We start from the raw sequence: 26,221 nt of genomic DNA, 5'->3' as shown, positions 1-26,221 counted from the left end.
GAGAACTGATAAGGAAGCCATTGAGTGTATCAAATTAGAATTATTTAAGATAACTTCCTATGGTTTTGGGTTTTTACCCATGATGGTGTTGGAAAGCAAACTCAAATCTTCACACATACTAGGAAAGTGCTCTATCACTAAGCCACATAACTAGCCACTTAATACAATTTCATTCATTCACATATATTTTTTATTTATACATTAACTTGATATATCAATATATAAAATACACAATAAATTATATATTATACATTACATATTAATATGTAACATATTTCTCCTGGAGAAAGCAGTAAAATAAAAGTGAAAATCAGTGTGAGGTCTTTATTCTAACATAAATATCTACCAAAAGAGTTATTGCAAATAATGAAATCCACAGATAAGATTCACTTTTTACAGTTTTTATATTAATGTATTAACTAGGTCTCAGACGCCATTTGTTTTGATAGGTGCATAATATCTTATTTCTTTAAATTTAAGATGTCACAAATGTAACATACCATTATATGTTTCATTTAGAAAAACCATGCCAAATCTACAACATGCCATTGATTATAAGATATATCCCGCTTTCAGAGATGTTAAAAGTAAAATATACTTATTAAAATCAGTGATATACAGTATTTTAGAATTTAAAGTATTGTCACTTGCCAAAATACCTATAAAAGGCTGCACCGGATAATTCAGGTTTCATTCCAAGTCTGCATGTGCTTTTGACTATGGTTGTTGTCAAGCAAGCTTGAGTAAAATTTTTATGTGGATTCTGAAAAGTGGTTCAAAACTCTATCTCTGTCTTTTATAGAAAAGGGTTAGGAATGTAGACACAGTTGTTTCTGGCGTGTTACGATGACATTCAAAGTCTGTAAACTGAAAGCATTTCCTGGATTTGCTGAAGCAGAGCCCAAGATCAACAGTTAGATGCTCTGTGATATCCTGGTTGTGTCTGTTTTGCAGTGAATGAAATCTGTGAAGTATGCACTCCTGCTTCATGCTGATCGTAGTGTGTGAAGAAGACAGCACTCACTCATAAAAAGTAATCGTGAAATCACAACAGAATGAAGTTACTTTTACAGAAAGTCTTTGGAACATTCATCAGCCCACAGGTTGCCACATCTCATAAAACAGTACCACTTACTGATAAGATGCAAAGTAGTAGGTGCTCTTGTTTGTTATACAAAAGGCTTTTGGCAAATAGCACTGACTACTGACAAACAACCCATTCCCTTCCTCACCTTCTCGAAAGCAGTGGAAAATGAGACATTTTGAAAAGTATGGGCATTTCTTTGTATTACACAGCTAAAGAAAGGGTTTTAACTATCTGTGCAGGCTCCATGTTCTCTAATTAAAGGATGCACACACATCTCAGAAAGCAACCATTAGGAAATTGTTAGGTATGCATTCCATTCTTGGACAGCTTTCTATAAAGGCAATTTGAATTCCTTGGGGCTTTTTATTATTTGGAAAGCTTATGTATGTGGTACCTGGGAAACTGTCCTAGAAATATGCTTGCAGCACCAGAAAGCTTATAACTCTAGTTGTATAACAAAGTTCAATGGATTTCCTTTTGACTTTTTATATCCTAAAACACACACACGCACATGCACTTTTTTAGGGGCTCTGTGACCTCTTTGACTCCATGACACTGGACTGTTTGTAAAATTTCCTTATTGTAGCCTTTTGGTCTTTTTATTTCCTCTGAGGTCACAAAAACATAGTAACTTCATGAAGGATTTTTAATTTATTCATAAACATTAGTGATGATATATACAAAGATAGAAAAGGGCATGCGTTTTGGAAATTTATGGTAGGTTTCTCCTGGTAAACATTGTGAAATGCTCCAGTGAGTGTTTTCAGAGTGTGAGGGAAGCTGGACGAGGGAGGGAGGGATTGGCGGGCAGCTCAGGCTGAACTGAGCTCTCGCCCCATGGAAGTGTGGAGGCTTGTGGGCAGAAAGATGGGTACATATGTATGCATGTGTGTATGTGTGGTAATGGTGTGCATCAGGAAAAGTGTTCCAAGGAGATCTAAGGCACAAGTCATGAGAGAAAATAATGCCGTCATTAGAGTTGCAAGGAAGCCCAAGAGTGGGAGGGAATGACTGGTGTGGCAGAGACCAGAGAGGCAGACTAGATGGGTATACTCTGTTTGGGGATGAGTGCGGGGCCACTGGAGATGTTTAAGAAGAAGAGTGACACAGTCAAGGGGAGCAAGGCTACAGCAGACCAACTAGGGCTAGGCAGGCAGCCGTGCAGATAAATGGTAACTTTGGGCAGGGGTGATGAGAGAAAGGGACAGTCTGGAGTGACATAGGAAGCAAGTGTCAATGGAGCTTGGTAATTAACAGAGACAGAAGAGGAGAAGAGAAGGACCCAGGCTGACCGTTAGCGTCTGGGTTTGGGGCTGGGGAGGATGACACCAACGGGCACAGGAGCGAGGAACAAGCCTGGAAGGGAGGTGGGAGAACGGGAAGGGAGGGTGCTGGCCGAAGATTCACGGGAAAGAGGTCACTCAGGGGTCACGCTTTTAGGTCAAATGGAGATGGAATCCAGGAGGGCAGACAGCTTTGAATGAAAGCAGATGAGGGAAAGAGGGGAAAGAATGGTTCTGCAGGAGGGGTGGGGAGGAGCCTTCTGTCAGACAGCGAAAGGAGTTCATACCTGACAGTCTCTGTGCATCAGCAAATTCAGTTGGAAGCCAAGGAATCCAGGGAAACAGGACCAGAACCAGAACTGGGCAGGAATTCAGAGAAGGGCTGCTGGACTTTAAACTCTTCACACATGACACTGAAATTAGTGTCAAGCACATTAAAAAAAGAGTAACATGTGCTTGCTTTCTATAGTAAGTGGGTGATAACACTATTTTTTAGCTTTATCTAAATGTTTCATTTTGGCTGGGCATGGTGGCGCATGCCTGTAATCCCAGCATTCAGGAGATTAAAGCGGGAGGATTACCATGAGTTTGAGGCCAGCCTGAGCTATATAGTGGGATCCTGTCTCAAAAAAAAGTTTCATTTTATACACAGATTTATATTATCAGTGATGTTTACATTACATACTTTACCACCTCAGAAAAGAGTATCTTATTGTATATTCACAGTATCTTAGCTGTGGAAACAGCTGAACAAGAAAACAGATGAATAGGTGAAGAAAAAAATCATGTCACTTGTAGGAAAATGGATGGAACTGGAGACCATTTAAGTGAAATAAGCCAGTCTCAGATAAAAATTGTGTGCTTTCTTTTATAAAAGTAGTCTGCAAATAGGTACAAAAACAAAGGAGAGCATGCAGGAAATGAGAAGTTTGTCTTCCAGTGATAGGGAAGGGGATTAGGAAAAGAGGGGATGGAATAAGAATGAAAGTAATCAAAATACGTTATAATCATGTACCCACGTCATCATGTACCAGTGAAAAAAATTAATTGCACAAATCACACAACTTACACTAATCTTCAGCCTGCAGGATAGTGTGATGAACGAATTAAGTTGGGCACAGAAAAAACACTGTATGGGGCTGGGGATTTAGCTCAGGGGCGCCATGCCTGCCTCTCAAGCACAAGGTCCTGAGTTCAATCCCTGGTACCAAAAGAAAAAAGTAATTTGTTCATTAAGAGGCAGAACTTATATAGAAAAACACTGCATGTTCTTGTTTATAGGAGGAAATTTAAAAAGTTGATCTCAGGGAAACAGAAAGCACTGGTACCAGACTGGAGGGAGGGAAGGGGAATGCAGACAGGGTGGTCATTGGGTATAGGGGTACAGCTGGATTAGGAGGTATAACTTCTAATGTTCTAGACCACAGTAGGGTGGGTAACAACAATTGTGCATTTCCAAATAGTTGGTAGAGAGAATGCTGAACTTCTTAAGGAAATAAGAAACATTCAAGATGGTGGATGTGCCAATTACCCTAATCTGATCATTATACATCGTACACATGTATTAAAATAGCATACTATATCCTTTCAATGTTTATAATTATGTGTTTTTTTAAAAGCTCTTTTACTACTCCATTTAGCACAATGAAACAGGAAGGTATTTCCTGTGGACAATTCTATAGGCACTGAAATCTGATGATTTTGTTTAGTAGATATGGTGGTTGTATCTTTTTTTTTTTTTTTTTTTTTTTTTTTTTTTTTGGTACTGAGGATTTAACTTGGGTCCTTGTGCTTGTGAGGCAGGCAATGGAACCAGTGAGCTAAATCCCCAGCCAATGGTTGTAACTTAATAGCTTGTTTCAAAAAGTATTCAGTAAAAATAGAATTGGCATCCAAGATATTAATGAAAGGTTAAAGGCTGAACCTGGAACTTTTGGTTAGGAGAATGCTAAGATCGATCTAGGTAGGACATGGGGAGAACCTGGTATGGTCACAAGGAATGCGGGGACTTGGGCCTGAAGTTGAGTGAGTTGTGTCTAGAGCCCTATCTGTAGGAGACACCCAGTAGACAGCTATAGCTGGTCACCATTTGGGGAGTCAAAACTATTTTACAGCGTATATAACCAAAAATCATATGACACTTTGTGTCATTTTTATAGGATTTTTAACCTAAAGGGCCACAGATTTTGTTTTCCACATCTGTACTTTAGTTTTCTTGGCCGCTGTCATTCTTCAAGGTTGTCAGATCTTTCTCCTTCTCCCTCGCACTTCTCCCTTTTCTAATCACCAATTCTTAGTTGTGGACTAGGAAATCTAATATCAGACTTGCTAGCACTGGATGTAAACCAAGAAACTTTTTCTTGAAGGCCTTTTAGCAGCAAACAACTTTCTGGCTTCAAGTCTGTGCTTCATACGGTGGATGCTGATGGACAGTAATCTCTTGATGAGTAAGACGCAGGTAGCAGCTTTATTCTGTTGCATCCACTAAGTTGTTAGTTACTGCTTCCTTTTCAAAACAAGGTCTTGCTAGGTAGCCCAGGCTGGCCTCAAACTTGAGACCCTCCTGCCTCAGTCCCCTGAGTGCTGGGATTACAGGTGTGCATTACCACACTTGCCAAGTTATTATTTCTTATGAGTAGAAACCAGCCTCTGCTTTTGCTATGAAACAAATGACTTTAAAGACATATATTATGTTTTTAAGGTAGGAAAGTTGCCAATTCCTTTAAAAACAGCACTATTTTTTTCTTAGTTTTTTAATCATATCAATTTATAAAACTGAATTCCTTTGGGAAGTGTGTTTTGGAAAGACACAATTAGGCAATTAGTGTCAGCTTATCACATTGTTAATGAAGTTGAGGATGGTCCCGAGGAAAGCAATCTTGTAAGTGAGGCTCAGGTGTTTCCAGGCCGCCTCTGAAGCTGACCCATCTTGATAAATACAAGACATGACAGAGTATATGGCATGAATTGTACCTTAATGGACAAAGGCATAACCAACTGGTTTTAAAGTCCTCTCTTGCAATTGGAAAAAGAAATTTTATCACCATGGCATTTGAGACTGCTTTTCACCTGTAAATAATTCCTTTCATGTTAGTCACTCTAGTAAAAGAGAATGGCTGGATTAGTTAATGGACCCTAATAGTCTTAGCAGTAAAGGCACAGGCAGGAACCAGACTGAAAATGACAGGCAGGGTGTGGGACAGGTGAGATATGAGCTACTAGGGGCACATGACAGTGTCATACATCCCCAAGGCATCAACCTAGGTAAACACTGAAGCCATTCTCATGGGGTCTGCTGTTCTATTGACCCAAACCCTGGCTAATATAAGGAAACGAACCCACCTTCTTCTCATTGTGCTGCTAGCATTCACACGTCCAGCTGAATGCCAATAATAGAAACAGAAAAAACAAAACAAAACAAAAACCCCATGGTATGGGAAGATAAAAACACAGCATTATCTTGATTATCCTGTATAAGCTCAAAACATTCCCTTCAGAGCTAAAGTGCAAATGCAAACAGCCATGGAGTATGCATGTAAGGCCTGCTACAGATACAAACCCCTGATAGTGGTAATGAGAACAATGGGACAATACAATTTGCTTGGGAAGGTGGCAATGACATTTCAGCTGCAGTTTTTCATTTGGGAGGCTTGGATGAGTCAGTCTTCCACTGGGACTGATCAATGAAGGCGGAGAACAGATGATCAAAATCAAAACAAAGGGGATGTAGGTAGGTAGGCAGCTGGGTAGAAAAGGCCTTTTCTCCCCATCGGCCCTCTACTCCCATTTTCATCTTTAGGGAAAAGAGAATACATTCTTTTAAATGATCATGTCTCACCAAGATGGTTTACAACATTTTGGCCCTTATGATTTGAAATTTCTAATTTTAGCCCTAATTTGTTACTTCACTTAAAGCATTGTGATGTGTATTAAGGGATGATCATTAGCAGTGAATTCACAAAACTGTCCAGAGGTCCCTGTGAAAAAGGGTAGGGAAGAATATTTAAAATAGTGTCTTTAGAAGTAAGGCGATAGCATCTTATCAGTTGTCTAGTGAAAATTACCAGCTGCCTTAAAACGCTTGAGAAAAACCCATCACAAAAAGAGAGTGACCTAGGTACAGTTAAAGTGCCAGCACCAACATTATGTTGGCTGCTGTGATGGGATGGAAGTGTAATGTGACTACTGCAGAAAGGCAAAAGAAATGCACTGGACACTAGCAGAAACATAGCTGTAATGGCTAGAGGCATAAATGCCTGGAATAGGAGGGTCCCAGGAGCTAAGAGGTTCCACAATGAGCTGCTACATAGACAACTGTATAGGGGAGGATTATCAGGGTCTCTGTGCACCATGTGTTTAACTGCACAAGTAAACAGAAGCCTTATTTTGAACTGGTAACTCCCTTTAAAAGGGAGGAAACTTCAAAATTGAGGGAGATACCTTTAAAGTGTACTTAACGTACACTGACTGTACCACAAGTAAATGATTTTCCAGACCATAAGCTGACTATAAAATAGTAGTCTTAACTTTACTAATAGGGCAACTAGTAGGGCAGTGTAGAAATTTAGATCTCACATGAAGAACATGGTAAGTTTTTATTAAATGATGTAGAAAATATTACTTTAAAAATGTTCAGAAAAATAAGTATACATTTACCATACTTCAATATAGGGCTATATTAATAGAGTTTACATTTCTTTATGAATTTCTTCATGATCTACTCATTCCCCTCAATCATTACTATGCCTGTGAGAGAGATATCTTTCTAAAATTATAGCTAAGAAATTGCATTGCAAACAAATGAACTTGCTTGAATCATATCCAATCACAAACAGTTTCTAGTGCCAATGTTCGGTCTGAAGCTGAAAGAGGGGCCTGTCAATTTGAACTAGCATGCATGTGTGTGTGTTTTCTGCAGCCCTGGGAATAGGGCCATTAATTCAAAAATCAGGAATCAAAGTAGAAGCAGCAAAGCTCTCAAACTATTTTTGCTACTAGGTACAGATCATCTAGAAACACTTTCTTCCAAAATGTGGATGTTTAAAGTATTATAAAATCTGTAATTTTAAAAAAGATTTTAAAATATCTTTTCTTCTGATAGCTTATGATAGCAATTTAACTCTAAATTGAATCATACTAAAGGCTTAAAATGTCAAATGTCAAAATACTTTGAAAGTTAGCTTTAGTATTTGAGTTTGCATTCAGATATCAGTAATAACAAATCAACACTCTGAATCAATACTTCAAAATACCAATCCTGTAAAATTATGTATAGGTATAACAGGAAAATAAAAGAAAACAGCTTGGCTGTGCAATAAGAAGTATTTTACAACTCATAGTTGAGTGACAGACAATCTCTATACCACATTACAAACAGGAAAACTGAAAACTGAAAAATCCACAGACCATTCCACATTATCTTGTGATCCATAATTCCTTGAAGCCAAAACTGCACTAATTTAACATATCCACACAACTGGGTTTCAATTTGTTTTTGGTTGTAAAAGTGTCGTCGACAGTAGTACTGTTAACATCCATCACAACAGGAGCAGGAGCATTTCTATAATATACCAGGGAAAAGGTATGACTATTAAAACGTGGGTGGGGATGTAGCTCAGAGGTACAGTATTTCGTGCTTCCCCAGAATGTGTGAGGCTGTGGGTTCAAAGCAAAAAACAAAACCAAAAACATTAAACAAGTATGTGGTTAAAAGCCCTCTTTAAAACTTTAGTACAAAAGATCTTGATTTTTCTTTATTGTTTTTCTTCTATTTCCACTGAATGCTGCTCTTTAATATTTCTTTCCTTGTGATACTTGATCTAATTAGCTCTTTTTCTTCTAGTTTCTTACTTAGCTCACTAACTTAAGGCTTTTTTTCTTTTTGTAATAAAACATTCAGTGGTACAAATTTCCCTACAAGCACTATTTTACAATAAGACTCTTGGTCCCCTAAGAAATGTTGACATATTGGGTCAACAAAGTGTAACAGTGTAATTTGCCAATTAAATGCTGAAAAATAGAGCTATGAAGTATCACATATGTATTTCTCCTATTAACTTAAAATTAAGACAGAAGTCCGCTCCAATCATTAGCTAAATTTGGAAGGGGAGAATGTATCTGATACAAGAGACTACAAGAAGGTACCCTTTAAAGTGCCAACATAGGCGCAGCCGAGTGTGGTGGTGCATGCCTGTAATCCCAGCGTTTGGGAGGCTGAGGCAGGAGGATCGCTGTAAGTTCCAGACTGGCATGGGTTACTCAGTGAGTTCCTGGTCAGCTTCAACTACATAGTGAGACCCTGTCTAAAACAAAAAAAAAAAAGTGCCAACATATCCCAAATGTGAGAAAAATTAATCCTTACATATGGACCCATAAACTAAAGTATTAAGTGAATAGAATTCAGAACAGACATGGTGGTACCCACCTGTAATCCTAGTTATTTAGGAGGCTGAGGCAGGTTATTGCAAGTTCTAGGACAGCCTGGACAACCTAGTTAGACTTGTTTCTAATTAAAAAATAAAAAAGGGCTGGGTATGTAGCTCAATGCTAGAGCACTTGCCTAGTATGCATGAAGCCCTGGTTCAACTCAGTTTAAAAATAAAGAGAGGGCAGGGTGTGGTGGCACAGACCTGCAATTTCAGCTCTAGGGAGGCTGAGGTAGGAGTATCTGTGAGTTCAAAGTCAGCCTGGCTTACATAATGACTTCAAGGTAAGCCTGAACTACATAGCAAGACTTTGTGTCAAAACAACAACAACAAAAATACCAAAACAAAAACCCAAATAAAAGAAGGGAATTTTAGAAGGGGTAACTTAAAAAAAAAAAAACTTTCAAAAATTTTAAATTGGCAAACAAAAATTGTGTTTATTCATCATAGACAATGGTATTTTGAAATATGCATATGCTATAAAATTGTCAAGTTGAGCTAATCAAATATCCACCACCTCACATACTTAACAGTTTTTGTACTGAGAACACTTAAAATCCACTCTTTAATTTTTCAAGAGCTGAATACCGTCATTAGTTATGACGTGACTTTTATTGCTTGCTCTTCCTATGAGTTTACATCCTTAATGTGTCATTCAGTTAGAAGTCAAATGTAAAGTTGTTTCTTTAATTTGAAATAAATTTTGGAGACACTAAATTTTCTAAACTATCAAATCAGCAGATGGACACAGATACCGGAAATAATCAATATAGCATTAGAGTAGTTATGTGACCAGAGGATTTTAAACTAGGTTACTAGAAACAAGAATCAAGGCGGCTGGAAAGGCAGGAGAGGAGATGCCTGAGAAGCTGAAGCGAGCTGGAGCCTCTGGAGTAAGGAAGGGAAAGTTCCAGTCGCAGCACTGAGAAGCGGTCAGCTGAAGCAAAAGCTGCAGACCTCCCCACAAAGCCTACAACGATTTCCAAGTTTGGATTTGCCATGGGTAGTCAGACAACAAAGAAAGCATCAGCTGTATCCATCAAGCTTGGCTCAAGTAAGCTTAAAGAAACTTTCAACTCTTGCTCCAAAAACCCTTCCAGTAGCAGCAGTTTTTAATGAAAACGAAGACAGTGAAGCAGAGGAAAGGCCTCCAGAAGCAAAGATGAGGATGAAAATAGTGGAAGGGATACACCAACATCAGCTGGACCAAACTCTTTCATAAAGGAAAACATGGGTTTTCTGATAACCAGAATCTATGGGATCAAAATATAAAATCTCATCTTGGAAATGCCCATGACCAAGACAATTAAATGTGTTTTGAATTGGGGTGGTGGGGTGGGTGTAAAGTTAAAAAGAACAGTTTCCTTTTTTAAAGCATTGCATAAGACTATCTTTGGAGCTGCATTTTCTTTTTTCTTTAAGATTAAGTGGTACACTAATAAGTGAGAGTTTGAAATTAGAGGTAATTTATGTTTTATATACAGATTTCAACACATTTGCTAATTTTGTAGTAATGTGATTTGTTTTCCAAAGGTTACAGATAAAGAAATCAAAATTGTGTATTTTTAAGAATTGTGTATTTTTTTAGACACAACTATTAACAGGGAAGCAAAAATTACTGTCTATTACCTGTAAGCATTTACTCCTAAATTAACTCCCTCATTACCCGAACTGTCTGGCTCCCAGGAACAGCCTTATAAGAGAAGGGGGAGTATCTCATCGAAAGGAAAATGTTGCTGGACTATCGACTGAAAGTAAATTAGATAGAGTTTTCTCCTTATGGGCATTTATTTTGTTATATTATTAGGTACTGTATTGCTATCACTGGATACAGATGCTTAGCTCTTTTACAAAAAATAATAAAAAATTCTATGTGAAGTATCGAGTATTTGAAATAGCCCATTTCACTTTAATGGTCTTGTCTACCTTCATTAGTCTTCAAAGAACAGCCATTTGCTACCAAAGTAAATCAGTATTTTGAATGTGCTTCTCTTGGTTTTTGTTTATTAGCTAGTTCCTATAAGCATTTCCATCAGAACTTGAGGCGCAAATCATAAGGAAGCTGTTTCTTTTAAAATACAAACTACCACCAAAAATCTGAATGTACATACTGCTTAAGTATTTGGCTAGTTATATTTTTTAAAAGGTATAAACACCCCCCCTAAAAATTAACATTATAAAAGATGGAAAACAATGAGATGAATTTTCTGTAGCTTTGTCTACATATTTACATTACTAAATTGTTAAATCCAATCTGAATTGAAGTCACTACAGGATTTCTTATTAGAACAATTATATAATTTATTTGAAGTGTATAATACTGCCCACTAGCCTCTCAAAAGCATATTGTAGGTACTGAAAATAAAAAGAAAATACATCCTAAAACACATTTTATGGAATTGTTCATCACATATATTATTAGATTTATGTACTGTACGGTGTTTTGTATTTTTGCACTGTATATGAACTTTTTTAATGTGACAGTTAAACACAGTTTTGGAAGCACAGTCACAGACAAAAGAAAAATGATAGTGATTTCCTTCAGAATTCCTACAATGTTAAATCTGGAGGCAGCTTCAGACTATTGGTGGTAGTTACTTGATCTTTTTTAATAGGTAGTAACTCCAGAGAGGAAACCTGTACGTATGACTAAACCTGTACAGTTGTTCTTTTACATTTAAGTTTAGAGTAAGCCCCAAGTAAAACAATGGAAATGTATACAAAACTACTACTTCTTAATGATTTAATTATATCAAGATACATGAATTTAACTTTAACTTTTATGTAGGCAAACGATTCATTTTTGTCCATTTTACTGTTTGTTAAAATAACATCCCTCTCCTACATATTCCTTTCTTAATCCAAATTAACTACTAATCTAAGGTCAAGATGAGAGAGAGAAATGACCGAGATGCGAGTCTTTACTAAAATAACCAATAAATTTTGTCAAACTTAAAAAAAATATCCAGATGAGTTCTGGTGGGACACAGCCAGGTTCCCTCTTCAGGTGTTCAGAAGTGGCTACCATACATTGTGGTTTCAAAGGCAGTCCTGGGGGTTCTGTGTTTTGTCCCCCTGCCACCCTCCCTCTTATTGTGATACTGGGGATTGAATCCTTAGCCTTGACACTGAGCTACATTTCCAGACCTTATTTTGATTTTTTTTTTTTTTTTGTTAAAGACTCGGTCTTGCTTAGTTGATTATAGGTATAAACCCCACACCTGGCTTGTTTGGTTTTTAATTCCACAATAACAACAGGACACCTAGTAGGTTCCACAAACAATCTCTTAATAAAAACACACAAATCTCTATTGCACAGTTTAAAGTAACAAAAGCAAAAATAAGAGGTACTAGAGCAAATTAAAAACCTTTCTGTACAACAAAGGAAATAATCAACAGAGTGAAAGTCCACCTACAGAAGAAAATATTTGCAAACCATACATTTGGTAAGGGGTTAATATCCAAAATATATAAAGAATTTCTATAACTCAGTAGTAAAAGCACTAAATTACTTTACTACAAAATGGGTAAAGTTGGGCATGATATGTTCTTATAGTCCCAGCTATTCAGAGTGCTAAAGGTAGAAAGATCACTTTGAGTCCAGTAGTTTAAGGATAGCCTGAGAAACATAGGCAGACTTCTCCAGAAAAGAAGAAAACAAGAAAGGAGGAGAAAGGGGCAAAGCACCTTGGTACACATTTCTCCAAAAGAGATAAGAATGTGCAGCATCATTAATCATTAGGAAACTGAAAATCAAACTACAATGGGATATCACCTAATAGCTATTAGAATGGCTATTACAAAATTTTAAAAAAACCCACACTTACAAGTGTTGGTGAAGATGTGAAGAAAATGGAACCATGGGATAGTGTTTTTGGAAATGCAAACTGGTACAACTGCTGCTGCTACAAATCGTTCCTCAAAATTAACAACAGAGGGTAAGGATATAGCTCAGTGGTGCCATGCCTGTCTGGCAGGCATTGTTCTGTTAACCTCATTGTCTAGACTTGCCCTTGAGGTGTCATAATCAGTTCCTTAGCCAGCATTATGCCCAACAAGACATGGTGAAGTCTTAAGTTTAAAGGCATGAGGAGTCTTTGTGGTCCTCCTTACCACCAGCACAGGCAGAAGTAGAAAGCAGAGTGGTATCTGTCACTTCTGGCTCCCACAGCACCTGCTAAGTACTACATCACACAGCAGCAAAAGCACAATGCTTAGAGGACCTTACAGATGATCTCGTCCAATTTCCCAGTTTCTCTTCATCAGCCCTTTCTGTGGCTCACTGCCCTAGGGAGAGAATTCAGCTATGCACTGATCTTTACTATTTTTGTCTTCTTTTGCCAGTGGCCCACATTTGAAATTGGGGAGTGTGTGTGTGTGTGTGTGTGTGTGTAGTAGAAATACAGACACATGTATTTAACATCCTACTTGGAGAAAAATATTCCTTTAAAATGTTAATGTTCATCTCTCTCCCTAAACTGTAAGTGAAGTTATTGCAGAAGCTTAATGAGACATTTCAGGTTGTCTTTTCCATTCTGCTGTGCTGCATCTACCTTCTTTTATATTACCATTAATTCCAAATAATATTCAAATTCCTGAGTATTTAAAATGTACATTGATAATGTGATAGTATCTTGGATTTCACTATATTTTAGAAATAAGTCTGATTAAAATAAAATAGAACAATTCAGATCTTAACATTAGAATGTTTCTGAATTGAAATTTCCTGCTATCATGAGAAACAGCTTCAAAGTAACAGTACAGGTCTACCCTGCCATGTTGTATATTCATTTGGTCATTCAACAAATGCTTTTTGGGCATCTAGTTACAGAAATTTTACCAGATATTGGGGGCGCGGGAGAGGGAAGGGAGAAGGCACTGTGAAACCAGTGAGGCTAACACAAGGTTGTAAGTAGGCATGGTTCTTAAATGTGATTTTCACTGCTATTAATAAGCCAGTTTTTAAAACTTTCCTTCATATATAGTTTGTTTTAGTGACTTTTCAAATGAACATATTGAAAATTTTCCCCTTATGGACTTTAATAAAATTTTAATTATGAAACATGAAATCGTTATAACAAATCTAATGTATTCAGTATAATCCAATCAGAGAATTTAAGAGCTGCAAGAGAATTTACAGATTGTGTAGTCTGACCCCACAGTTAATTTTAAAACTATTTTTTGGGCTGAAGGTATAGCTCTGAGGTAGAGCTCTTGCCTAACATGCACAAGGCCCTAGGTTCAATCTCCAGCACAGGACCTATTTTTATTTGATTCATTTTGTATTTATTCTCAAATGTGGAATAAAGACCAGAGGACCTGGATTTGCCTATATCCTTGGATGAAAAGAGAAGATGAGTTTTATTGGAAGTTCTGGCCACTGCTTACCAAACAGCAGAATGTTTGGTGGCTGACCCGAAGTCTGGGTACACTATTATTTCTCTACTGCAGTAGGTCCTGAGGCACTGATTTTGTTAAATACTATGTTAATTACAGCATCAATTCACATTTCAGGATTCAGTGCTTGCATATTATCTTGACAACATTAAATCTATTAATGTAGTATCTTCCATCTTTCATTTATATATAGAATTCAAATAGTATCTGAAACTACAATCAACCTTTAAAAAGAACTAAACTCATATTTTAAAGTACCTACTTAATATAATATTGTTTTGGTGGTGCTAGGGACTGATCCCTTGGCCTTGTGCATGCCAGGCAAGTGCTCTACCACAGAGCTAGATTCCTTGCCCTATAATTTTTTAAACGTATCCACCTGTGCACTCCTATTATGCTATTGTACTTAATCTTGATGTTATGTTACAGAGTTTTCTGAATTAACAAACTAAATAAAACATTTCCTAGCTCTGTTTAGAGAGAGTAAAAGAAAGGACTTCACTGTATTCTATGGTGCATGAGAATTGCAATTGCTCTTATGTAACAACTACTCTGCTTGCAAGTTGGGGAGGCAGCAAGAGCCTTTTCAGCCCCCATCACGTTAAGGTTTACTGCCTTGTGACCTCTGCTACTGGGTGGGAAAAACAAGAGTCATTTTAACTCATAGGCATTCACAGTTTTTGTAGTATAAATTTTTAAAAAATCCAAATAGGGGTAACTTATAATAACAGAATGGCTACCATGTACCAGGTATTCAGTTTTTCTTTCTGATGTAGAAAAGAGACATTTAAAGAGATTAAACAATTGGCCCAAGTTGATACAAATAATAAGCAGGTTCCTGTGGGCAAAGAGCTAGGTCTTATCTATCATTCTATCCAGAGAGCTTCAGAATGTAGCTGTTATTAGTGCTGGAGGGGAATGTGTTTTCATGTTTGTTCTATACTTAATGCCAGATGTTTTTTAAGTTTTGTGTTTTGTATTAGAATAAGGTAGCTCAAAGAAAAGGAGAGGCTGTATCAGGATAAAGTCACTTTCACTTTAATTTTTCATTTCTTTGTGGTGACATCAAAAATCCTAGCTTTTATAGAATTTCACTCTAATTTATATAGGCAGCTTATAAAGTAAAGTTTTTAAAATATACCACATCTTTTAACTCTAAAATGATAACCTCCCTGAGAAATACTGTGCTTCTTGTGATAGATTCATCAGATCCTTCTAAGTAACAACAGCAGAGAGACTGTGTTACATAACACCAAGATGGGAAGCCTGTTTTTTTCTACTAAAAAGCCCCTCAATCTCAAGTATCTCCTGAGTCTGCAGTTAGGTCCAGTTGCTCTGTCTGGCCTTTTCACCTTGGTGAGTGCTTTCACCAGTATACAGTGCTCTTGGCTTCACTTCCTGAAATAAGATTTGACAGCCATTCCACAGTGCAGAGCAGCATTACATAACAAGGCAGTCTAAGAACCCAAAGAGAAAACCATAATGAAATAAGGCTGTGGTGAGTGGGCTTCTGGCTACTTAACAACACAGAAAATAGTTGTGACGAGGTCACACAAGTGACTCTCACTATGGAAATGCTTAGGGTTTTTCCCCACAATAAACTTCCCAATTGTACGAACATTTTGCCAGCAGTGACCTTCTCCATGTGCGCTTGTGTGGGACAGAACTGCTCTGGCCAGTGAGTCTGAATTCTTTCAGGCATGTTCTCGGAAGTCAAGTATGACCCTCCTCCCTCCCCTTCCTTTTCTCTTTTTTATAATGTCACAACCCAGACACATTTTTAAATAACAGTCATTTTAATGGGAAGAGTCAAATACTGAGAATTCTGACCTCATTAGCAAGTTTAAAAAAAAATTTAATGCAACTCACTGTCTAACATGATCTCTTTCCTGAGCATACTTTTTTTTTTGTTTTTTTAAAGCAGGCCCTAGCTGGTTTTTTAGAAGATTTTTTTTTTTGTACCAGGGATTGAACTTGGGTCCTTGTGCTTGTGAGGCAAGCTAAAGAACCACTGAGCTAAATCCCCGGCCCCTACGGCCCTAGCTGGTTTTAATTTTTTAGTTACAAGAAGATGACTTCTAAGAGTCACAATTGGTCCTGTAGTCAGCACTTTTGGGCTGTACAGAATTTGCTCACAAAGCCATGCATTAAAGTAAAATTGAGAAATAACTGGAAGATATAACCTAGGAAAAAAAAGAATATGCTTGCTTATGCAAATCTTTCAACAGACCTATTTGTTTTTAATCAGTATTTATAAAAAGCACTTTCAATGAACTTGACCTCACTCTAAAAGGTTCTTTTAATAGGTCTATTTCTGCTGTACTAATCAGAGGTATATCTTTGGAGATAAATCTCACAATTCCAACCATTTCAAAAGAATATGCATACAGTTCTTGTTTAGGAACTCAAATAGACATTTCTGTGACCTAACAGACATATAACTTTTATATTTGCAAGAGAAGTTATTTGGAATTGTTTTTCTGATACAAGTCCTGTAAGACCAGTTTGCATACTAAATAAGAAACTGAGGCCTAGTGACCTGTGTGTACTGTCTGGGTTCATACATGGATAATATGGTTGAACTTGGTACACATATGATTTCTGTTTTCTATGAAATATTTAATGTGATGAATTGTCTCAATTTTACTTTAAAGTCAATACTGACTGAAAGGTAAGGTCCTTTAAAGAAGAATACCTGGTTTACCTTAAAATATTAGTAATTTTTATACAGTTTATATAGTTCAGAAACATTTTAAGTAACTCATCCTTTACTCCTAAATGATGTAAAGATCGTAATAGCTTATTCCTTACCATGGAAAATGCAAAGCATGTTGGGGGCATGGTATTTAATACTGACTAAAATAGATGCGGGTATTAAAAATCAGGGTGAATTGCAAATTTGGAATGAAATTGTTTAAGTACAGAGAGACTTGTATATTCTACATGTCGAATAAATTAATAAATGAAAGAGCAGGATATCTAGCTTGAACACCTTTTAAAGCCAAACACTGCCTTTCTAATATCAAAGCTAGTGATATTTTGCCTAAACTGAATATACTTATGTCTTAATTGCAAGCACAGAGTTTCCTACCCATTGAGGTGATACTATAGAAATGCCGGTTGCATACACATATTACATATAGCTGGGCCTCTTTAGGCGCAACTTCACACTGTATATTCTCTGAATTAGGATGCAAAGGACACAACTTCAAGGCCTTATACCCTGATACAAGTACAAGCAGGATCTCCATAGAGCTTATCTTGATGGAACAAGGTTCAGGTACATTTGATAAAACATATTAACATAATAATTTTAAACAACACACTCAGGTGAAAGTAATACTCAAGAAAAGAGAAGCAGTTAGAATCAGTAGCACCAAAAGCCCCACAGTAGCTACCCTCCTTTCATCATGGTCAATTCACTAACAGGGGAGAAAAGACAAACTATGGGAAATGCAGACCATCTGCTCAATCCAGATGCAACTGCACATGCCTCTTATAGCCAAAGCTTTTTACCAGAAAGGAACAGATAACATCTAATCCTCTCCTGAAATAGCCAACAAAGGTATTTAGGCACATTTGCATCACAAGTAAAAATGCCCAAATCATTATTAAATGAGACATTTTAATATCAATGAAGACTTACCAGTATCTACACTCTCAAATAGAATACTAAAACAGCATTAGAGAAAATGAAGTTGGATTTCTATGAGCTTTATTCAACTATTCTTTAAGATCAGGCTTGACATTTTAGTCAAGTCATGCTAGTTTTTAAAAGACAGAAAATATTCCTTTATTGTTATGTCAACTAATGAGGATTCCTTGTAAGAAAAGGGAAAAAAATATTCTTACCTTGAAATTGTGAACCTTTTCATATTTCGGAATTTGCTCATTTTCTTTCAGAGTTGCTCTTCTAACAAGTGATGTCAACTGCGAATAAGCAAAGAGTTTCAGAGGTTGCCAGATTGTCACAGACGACTTTTGAGAACCCAGTTTCATTCCCAAGGCTGCTATCAATAAATCTTGCTGACGGCCCTCTTGTTTTGATTTCTGAACTGCAGCTCTGTTAGTTTTCCTCCCTGACCAAGACTCTTTGGATGGCATTTTGTAATTTGGAGAAAGAAAGAAAACCTGTATTGATCTGTGTCTGCCAATGAACTCTATTCAGCTAACACATGAACACTCTGCAGCCGGCACAGACTCTAACCTACAGAGAGCTGCAGAGAGACAGGGGGAGGAAGAGGGTGATGAAGCACTTCTTCAGCAGAGGCGACTAAGCAGATTCTTCCTTTCTTCTTAAATCGTTTTGTATTTAAGCCTCTGAAAACTTAACAGTCTGAACAGAAATAAAGAGTTGATGCTAACATACAAAATGTTCAGCATCTCTTTATCCCTTTTTAAAAGCCACGCAATTTTGACAAATACATTTTTAAAAGCTTTCTTCTCTATTCAACACATTAATGTTCATTCTGAATGGAAGATGCCTACATACTGCCTGCACTCAGTTTCTAGCAAGACACCCGGTGAACCCCCTAGCAGGGAGGGTGGGGAAAGGGAGGGATTTGCCTGGGACGGGGGATTAGACTGGCCGCTGTAAGAAAGGAGATAACCAATGAAAATCAAGCAACAGTATTTAACTACTGTATTCCTTAACTCTGTTTCTCCCTCCTCTTGTGTAAGATTTTCTTGCTTGCTCAAGGCGCAGAAAAAAAAGTCAGTGGGAAGATAAAGGGCAATGAAGGAGTCACACATTATTACAAAATAGATTTTTTAACCTATTAAAAGCAGAGAGAAATTAACATACAGCAGGATTTAAAAAGAACACTGCCAGGTAAATTATGAAAACCTGATTTATACCCTTTGTGCATTTTGCTAGGCATGCACTCACCACTAGGCAACACCCCAAGCCCTCTTCTTTGTGCATTAGAGACTGACCTTAGTGAGCTAAAACTCAATCTTATGAAACATAAATAAAAACTGGTTAACACTTTTGATGAAAAACGGATTTTAACCTAGGTATCATTCTTTTTATTCAGAACAAAGAGCAGCACATACCATTACTACCCTGGAGTGGTCAGTTTTGTCTCTACTATGAGTAGTTATGTTGTGGGTCTACATTTAATTACATACAGCAAGTATTTTAACTCTAGTCAATATTTTTTTATTCAGAGAGCTTTGAGACCAAGTTGGAGGCCAGTTGGGAACATTCCCTCATTTGCACATGTCTCAGATGCAGGGGAACTGTGTTTACTGGACCCTGGGTATGTTTTGCTGATACAGAAGTGGGGTGGGCTGATTAAGAGGCTCAAATCCAACTCTATACTTTTCACTACAGTGGTATGAGGTTTCGGTTTTCCCATTTTGCTTCCCTAAATATGTCCCATCTAGTTCTTCATGCTGCTGTAATTTTAATCCATCATGATTCTAATGTTACACTGTATTTAAAGAATTTAAAGCTCAATATTTAAATTAGGGGCTGGGGTATGGTTCAGTGGTAGAGAGTGTATTTAGCATGTGCAATGCCTTGGGTTCGAGTCTCAGCACTTAGAACTCAGCAAAAAAGATTCAATAATTTTATAGTGCAAGCAATTTATCTCATTTTATAATCTATAGGTGGCCTAAGTCCAATGTTTACTCTAGTATAACTAGGGCATGTATAGTCTTACATTATACTACATGTTAGAAATAATGATTTTCTAAGCTTTTCAAGTTATTTTTGCTTTCTTGAGTCTATAGTCCTTTTCTTTTAAAAATTTATACATAAATAAAAATCAGACATTAATATTTACATCTACAGAATTTCAATTTCACAGATTATAACTCTTAACTGATTAATATGAAACATCAAATGGTCCTATTCCAAGAGGAAAGACACAGGGGAAAATAACTTTGCCTAACCTGAATTTCTTTCAGCTTAAACCTAGTTTGTCATGTGATAGCTAAAAATATAAAGGCCAACCAACTCTTTAGACATGTGTAGCCTGGACTCCAAAAGCAAATTTAGTATTTCCCCCTCAACAAGATTTAAGTTCAAGGTCCTAAGTTAAAGAAAGCATTCATATATGTTAACAGAAGCACATTTTTAGTATTTCTAATCAGGGTTTTAGATCAGATTTTATAGTCCTTGGGTTATAGTAACACAAATTGAACCTTAATTCTTGGGTTACTTCATATAAAGGATGACAGAAGAAAAGCCTAAAAAAATCCTTGGCAAAGTCAATGTGAATGTAAGTAAATGTGCACACTTCACCTGCTTACAAGGCCATTTTAATTCAATCAATGGCATCTAGTTAATAGTCCTCATCTCCTTTTGGTCAACTCACATCCCCAGAACATAGACAAGATAGCTACTGCATTCCCTAGCATGGCTGGTGTTTTGTTAGTAACTGTAGCATAATTTCCAAGCTAAGACTTTGGGTCAGAAGGTAGAATATGAACACTTGATGGGGATGTGTTCTAGTTTTTCTAAGAGAAGTTGAAGTTCATTTAAAATTTCTTATCAAAATTTCTCACAATTTACAATCTAAACACATCTATAGTAGTAGTATATTTACAACGTCTTTATTATTCAAATAAATCTGCAGATGTTTTACGTGGAAAAAAAAAACTATCATAAAAATATTCAGTTATCCAGAAAATTCATGCCCAGGCAAAAGTGACTATTTTGTCTTTGAAAGGTACAATACTATTTTATTGTAGATTTTCTTAATTTTCCTACTTAATAAAAAAATACTGGATTAATACTATTTTGGGCAGCTACCTGAGGCAGTTAGTAATAGAAAATAACAGCTTAGGATGAAAAAGGTCTCACTAAACTATTCCAATGGTTAGGACTTTGGCCATATAATGCTTTCTACATGGCAGTAACTGCATATCTGTATGAATTCTGGAGAAGCATTTGTACAACACAAGAACTAACTCTACAACTTTGAACCCCTGTTAGTATTTTGATGTTCCAGACAAATATATATCACTCATGCTTACATTTATCTGGCCGTATCTATCTACCTAGATAATAGTTATTGACCCTGTTAATTATAGCTATCATTGGGTACTGAGTAGGTACTCTGCTAAGCACTTTACATACAGAATCCCATTATCATGGACTTTTATATCCACAGATAAAAGCCTATGAAGCATATCTTACTCTCATTTTGTAGCTGAAATAAAAACTGAGGCCTACAGAAGTTAAATTTCCAAATTGCATAGCTAGGAGATGGTGGAATTGGACTTTTAAAGACTATATTATATCCACCTATGTGAGAGAGGGAGGTGGTTTTCTTCTGATTCTATTTAAAATAAAAAGCAACAATGACCTTGTAGGATATGTGCCCCACTAGTTTACACTCTTCACCCAGTTAAGCCATTTCCTTGTTTTACAGAGCCCAGAATATGAAAGGCACTATATATCCCTAACATCTTGTTTTTATCTCCTGATAAAGGAGATATGTAAGGACATCAGTATCAAGGACAAACTGAGACCTGAAGGACAGGCCAAAGATTCCTTGATACTAAATGTCATTTACATAAACTCAAATGAATAAGAGGGACTAGTTGGAAAAAGTGGTTGGGAATAGGAAGATTCCACAATCCCCTCTTTTCAACTTTGTCCATATCATCTGTAACACAGAGAAGGCAACTATAAAAATGGTAAGGGGTGCGAAGATGGGGAGTAGTATGACGAATAAGGAATAGTGATGAAGTGATCTTGGAAAGGAACACATTCATGGCCTTTCAAATAAATAAATTCCAGTGACTCCACCACCCTATTTGTCCGGTAATAATATTGGATTTGTGCTGAGCTAGGTTCTCAATTTCACCAAGTTGTGCTCACTTCAGCAGCACATATACGAAAAATATCAATTTCACCAAGTATAGTGTTATAACTAGGAAGGTGGGCTCTAAGGCCACACAAAAGTGCTAACTTCAGCCCTGTCATTTATTGGCTGTAGAATGTCCTTGGTCAAGTCACTAATTTGTTTCCTTATGTTTAAAATGGATTAAAATTACTTATAGTATATAATTAAGAATTACATAAAACAATATGTGGAAAGCATTTTGCATTATTTCCTAGCATGGAAAATAATAAATGAATATTTATAAATAAAAAATGAAAAATTCCTGTCCTTTTTTTGTATCCAAGAACTTATTTCCAAGACTAGGGTTGGTACTGTGTTTTTTTTTTAATTTTATTTTTTGGTACCAGTGATCGAACTCAGGTCCTTGTGCTTGTGAGGCAGGCACGGGAACCACTGCGCTAAATCTCCGGCCCTGGTATTGTGTGTTTATAACACAGATTAAAGATCCAAAGCCACTGTTATGTACAATATGGGCCTGAGAACACATTATAAACCTTACCATTCTGTAATTTCTTTTTTCTTGGGGGGAGGGTTGGAGACAGGGTCTCACTATGTAGTTGAGACTAACCTGGAACTCACTATGTAGCCCAGGCCGGTCTTGAACTCACAGCAATCCTCCTGAGTGCTGGGATTACAGGTATGCACCACCATACCCAGCTGTTTTTTGTTTTTGTTTTTGGTTTTTTTTTTGACCATTTTGTAATTTCTACCTTCCTCTATCCTGGCATTTTTATTTGCAAGCAATTTTGTAAGACCTTGTCTCAAAATAAAAGTTAAAAAGGGCTGGGCTTGGTGGCACAGGACTGTAATCCTAGCATGAGGTGAGAGGACTGTAAATTACAGCCCGGCCTAGGCAATTTAGCAAGACCCTCAAAATTTTAAAATGGACTGGGAATGTAGCTCAATGTGAAGGCTGTGGAATCAATCCCTAGTGCTGCAACAAACAGGGCTGGGGATTTAGCTCAGTAGTACAGCATTTACCTAACATGTATGAGGCCCTGAATTTAATCCCTCGCACCATAAAACAAAACAGAACAAAACAAACTTCCTTGCCTGAAGGAAAGAGTCTTAAATTACACTAAGGTATGTACGTATGACTGATCACAGTGTGTTTTTCACAGTATCTATTTTTTAATACAAGATCAAGGTTTGAGCCAAAGGAGGAAATGTGCAATTAGTGAACATCAGGAATTATTCATAGTATGAGTGTTCTCTAGGAAATGGGAAGGACACTGTGCAACATAAACAGCCCTTTCCTCTTTAACATCAGGGTGGTAACACAGACTCATCAGTATACTGCTAAGTTAACCAAGTCAGCATTCCATCCAAAAGGCACCTCAGAGGGACATTAAGAATGGCATGGCTTGGGAAGTAGATTAACTAGATTAACTCTTGGCTCATCAGGGTTTCTGCCTCAGGATTTAGTGAAATCCTGCAATTTTATAAAAACATTAAAACTGAAATATAAACAATACAGCTTTTCTGAATCCTCCAAGATATAATTTGAAGATTTGTGGATTCAAATTCAACTCAATTTAATTATTCCTGTCTTTATCCTTTGAATTGTAAATGGAGACCTAATTTTTCTCCATTAGAGCCAGGAGTGGACTATATTCCAAGACATTCAACAACAATATGTCTGTCAACTTCTATTAACTGACACTGTCCTAGTAAATGCTTTATAGGTGAGATGTGGATCAGCTGTTGAAACAATAGCTAGATATCTTAATTCTCATTTGGGGGATGAAGAAACAAATTTAGTACCTCACTGAGCATCATCTAACTAGTAAGAAGTGAAAAGACCTGACTTGTACTCAGGTCTCCATGACTTCAAATTCTGTGTCTTTGCTCTTGATTATTCTACCTCTCATATTATCTATTAACATGCAATTTTGAAAAGTTATCACTATAATACATTTGTAGATCACTTCTATTCTAGCATCTTTAAGATCACTAGGCACTTCAGTAATACATTTGAATTTATAGTATCTACCAGATTCAACACTCAATCAAAATTTCTAGATGCATTTTAAATCAGGCAATAAAGATTTCTATTTCAGAACTCTTACATTCCTTAAGTTATGTTAGAATAAATTTTTGTGTTGCACAGGAAACTCTTACATTCTGCTAAAGCTCTAAATTTTTGTTACTACAACCATCACATCATAATTCTAAACTCAGTCTTCATTATGTAGTTCCCCAAGCATTACCACAATAACCATTTAAATAGATCATAAGGCACATGGATGCATTTATTTCAGTGCACACTAAATTTAAAATACACTAAACTGATATTACCACTACCAAATGTTGTCTATTCTAACATGCTCCCCAAAACTCATATTTAACATAAGACATTTGAAAACACAATGCAAAAGAAAAATTATAGTCATACCAGTCTTTATTCTTCCAAGAAACAATAGACATATGTAGGTTATCCTAGCAACAGTTTTAAGGGAACTTTTGCACTCCATGTGAACGCCATTTCCTGGGGACTAGGACTGGTACACACACAACTTGGTTTCTGTTCTTAGTTCTTACTGATATCTGTCATGTCCTTTGGTTTTCCTAAGTTCTTGCTAGACTAACTGAATTTATGGTCTTTTCTACATTTTTTAATAAAAATTCATAAGGAAAAAGGAAGGTTAATACTAATTCGTTATACAGGGATGAGCTAAAAGAGGTGTGTTTGTCTACATGGAAATGGCTGGCTAGGCTCTGTGGGAAGGTCTTTGCAAGGGAGTTCTGACAAATTTACAATGGGCTTTTGTCTGGTACCCAGTCTAGTACATTTAGAAACTTAATTTATTGCTATACCAAAGTATATACTGTATTGTAGAAAATATGTATTGTGTATATGTGTGGGGTGTATGTTTTTACACATATGTGTGCACTATTAAATGAGAAACATGGTCATGAATGTGGTAGGATTTTGCACATTTGGCATATCAGGCAACCTTATGATTTCTCTAAATTAGATGCTTGATTTAATTCATAGTCACTTGGGAAGAATATTACATATGTATTAGTGTTAACTTCTATCATTATGATTATAAAAATATAATAAAAGTAAGTATGGGATATAATAAAAAAGAAAGAAAAATCAGATCTTTAAAATGTGAACTCTTTTAGTTGTTTTTGGATTTCAAATATATTTCTTTTCTGTGGGAAGTTTTGTTAGAAAATATAAGTGATACAATAAAAAAGCATATGATATTTATCAAATTAATAAAACCAAGGAGTTTATAAATCATAAAATTTTGAGGAGTTTCTCAACTATAATATGTAAATTTGTTTTATTTGTAAATACAATATTTCAAAAATATTATACGAAAAGAAAATGAGAAAGAACAAATAATGTTGGAAGATCATATCAAACTAATATTTGGATTATCAGTCTGTGTTGCATAAATTTTTGTTTATTTCATATCCTTTTTGCTGTCATATATATGCATATTTGAAATTTTTATTTTGTATCTTCATTTCTTGTCATGTATGTTTGCAATCTTTAATAAAAAAAAAATGTATTGCTGTAATGAAACTGTTGTTAAGATCATTACTACACAACCAGTAACACCAGTCTATTTCTCAAGGGGAGACTGGAATTATTCTCAAGCTTATGAGACTGACAGGCAAAATGAGAATGAGTTATCTAGTTTATATGAAGACATAATAAATAATGATCATAAAGATCATAAAGAAGGGGACCGACATGCTCTTTTTTTTTTTTTTAGTAGCACTTCTGCTTTGAAAATAAAAAAATCCTTAGGAAATTGGTGAGAATGGAATCAGAACAAGTAGAATGGGTTAGAAAAACTGAATATTTAAGGCAAAGAATTAAGACATCTACTGACTCTTCTATGATTAGTATGACCGTGCCACTAGATATTTAGTAGGGATTCTCTTCCAATGTCAGTGCTTAGATGGCATAAGCAACTTCTACCTCAAGTCTCCTCTTTGTAGACATTTATGATTTTGCGTATATGTGCTCATAAGTTCTTAGAGAACAGTAATTTGTAGCCCCGATAACAATTAATGTAACGAGCACTTTGGTAAGAAAATAAAAGAATAAATTCTATTCTATTCTATTCTATTTATTTATTTAGAGACAGGGTCTCAATATGTAGTTGAGACTGACCTGGAACTCACTATGTAGTGCTGGGATTACAG

At 36.3% G+C, this 26,221-nt stretch overlaps 1 protein-coding gene and 1 pseudogene across 2 annotated transcripts in view; one reads left to right on the top strand and one right to left on the bottom strand.

The window, feature by feature from the left end:
* The window catches only part of Chn1 (chimerin 1), a 62,782-nt gene that overhangs the window by 21,330 nt on the left and 15,231 nt on the right, over nucleotides 1–26,221 (bottom strand). Inside the window, exon 2 of one of the 2 annotated variants that reach the window (XM_010607038.1) lies at nucleotides 18,045–18,122. In XM_010607038.1, coding sequence (XP_010605340.1) covers nucleotides 18,045–18,122 — 78 coding nt within the window. Of the gene's footprint in view, nucleotides 1–18,044; nucleotides 18,722–26,221 lie in introns of those variants that run through there. The other variant, XM_010607037.2, reaches the window with a different exon arrangement.
* LOC117283418 lies at nucleotides 847–10,105 on the top strand (annotated as a pseudogene).

This window comes from Fukomys damarensis, unplaced genomic scaffold (assembly GCF_012274545.1).
Source record: "Fukomys damarensis isolate Sample0158 unplaced genomic scaffold, DMR_v1.0_HiC HiC_scaffold_26, whole genome shotgun sequence".
Taxonomy (NCBI): domain Eukaryota; kingdom Metazoa; phylum Chordata; class Mammalia; order Rodentia; family Bathyergidae; genus Fukomys; species Fukomys damarensis.
This window is presented reverse-complemented; position numbering and strand designations above follow the sequence as displayed.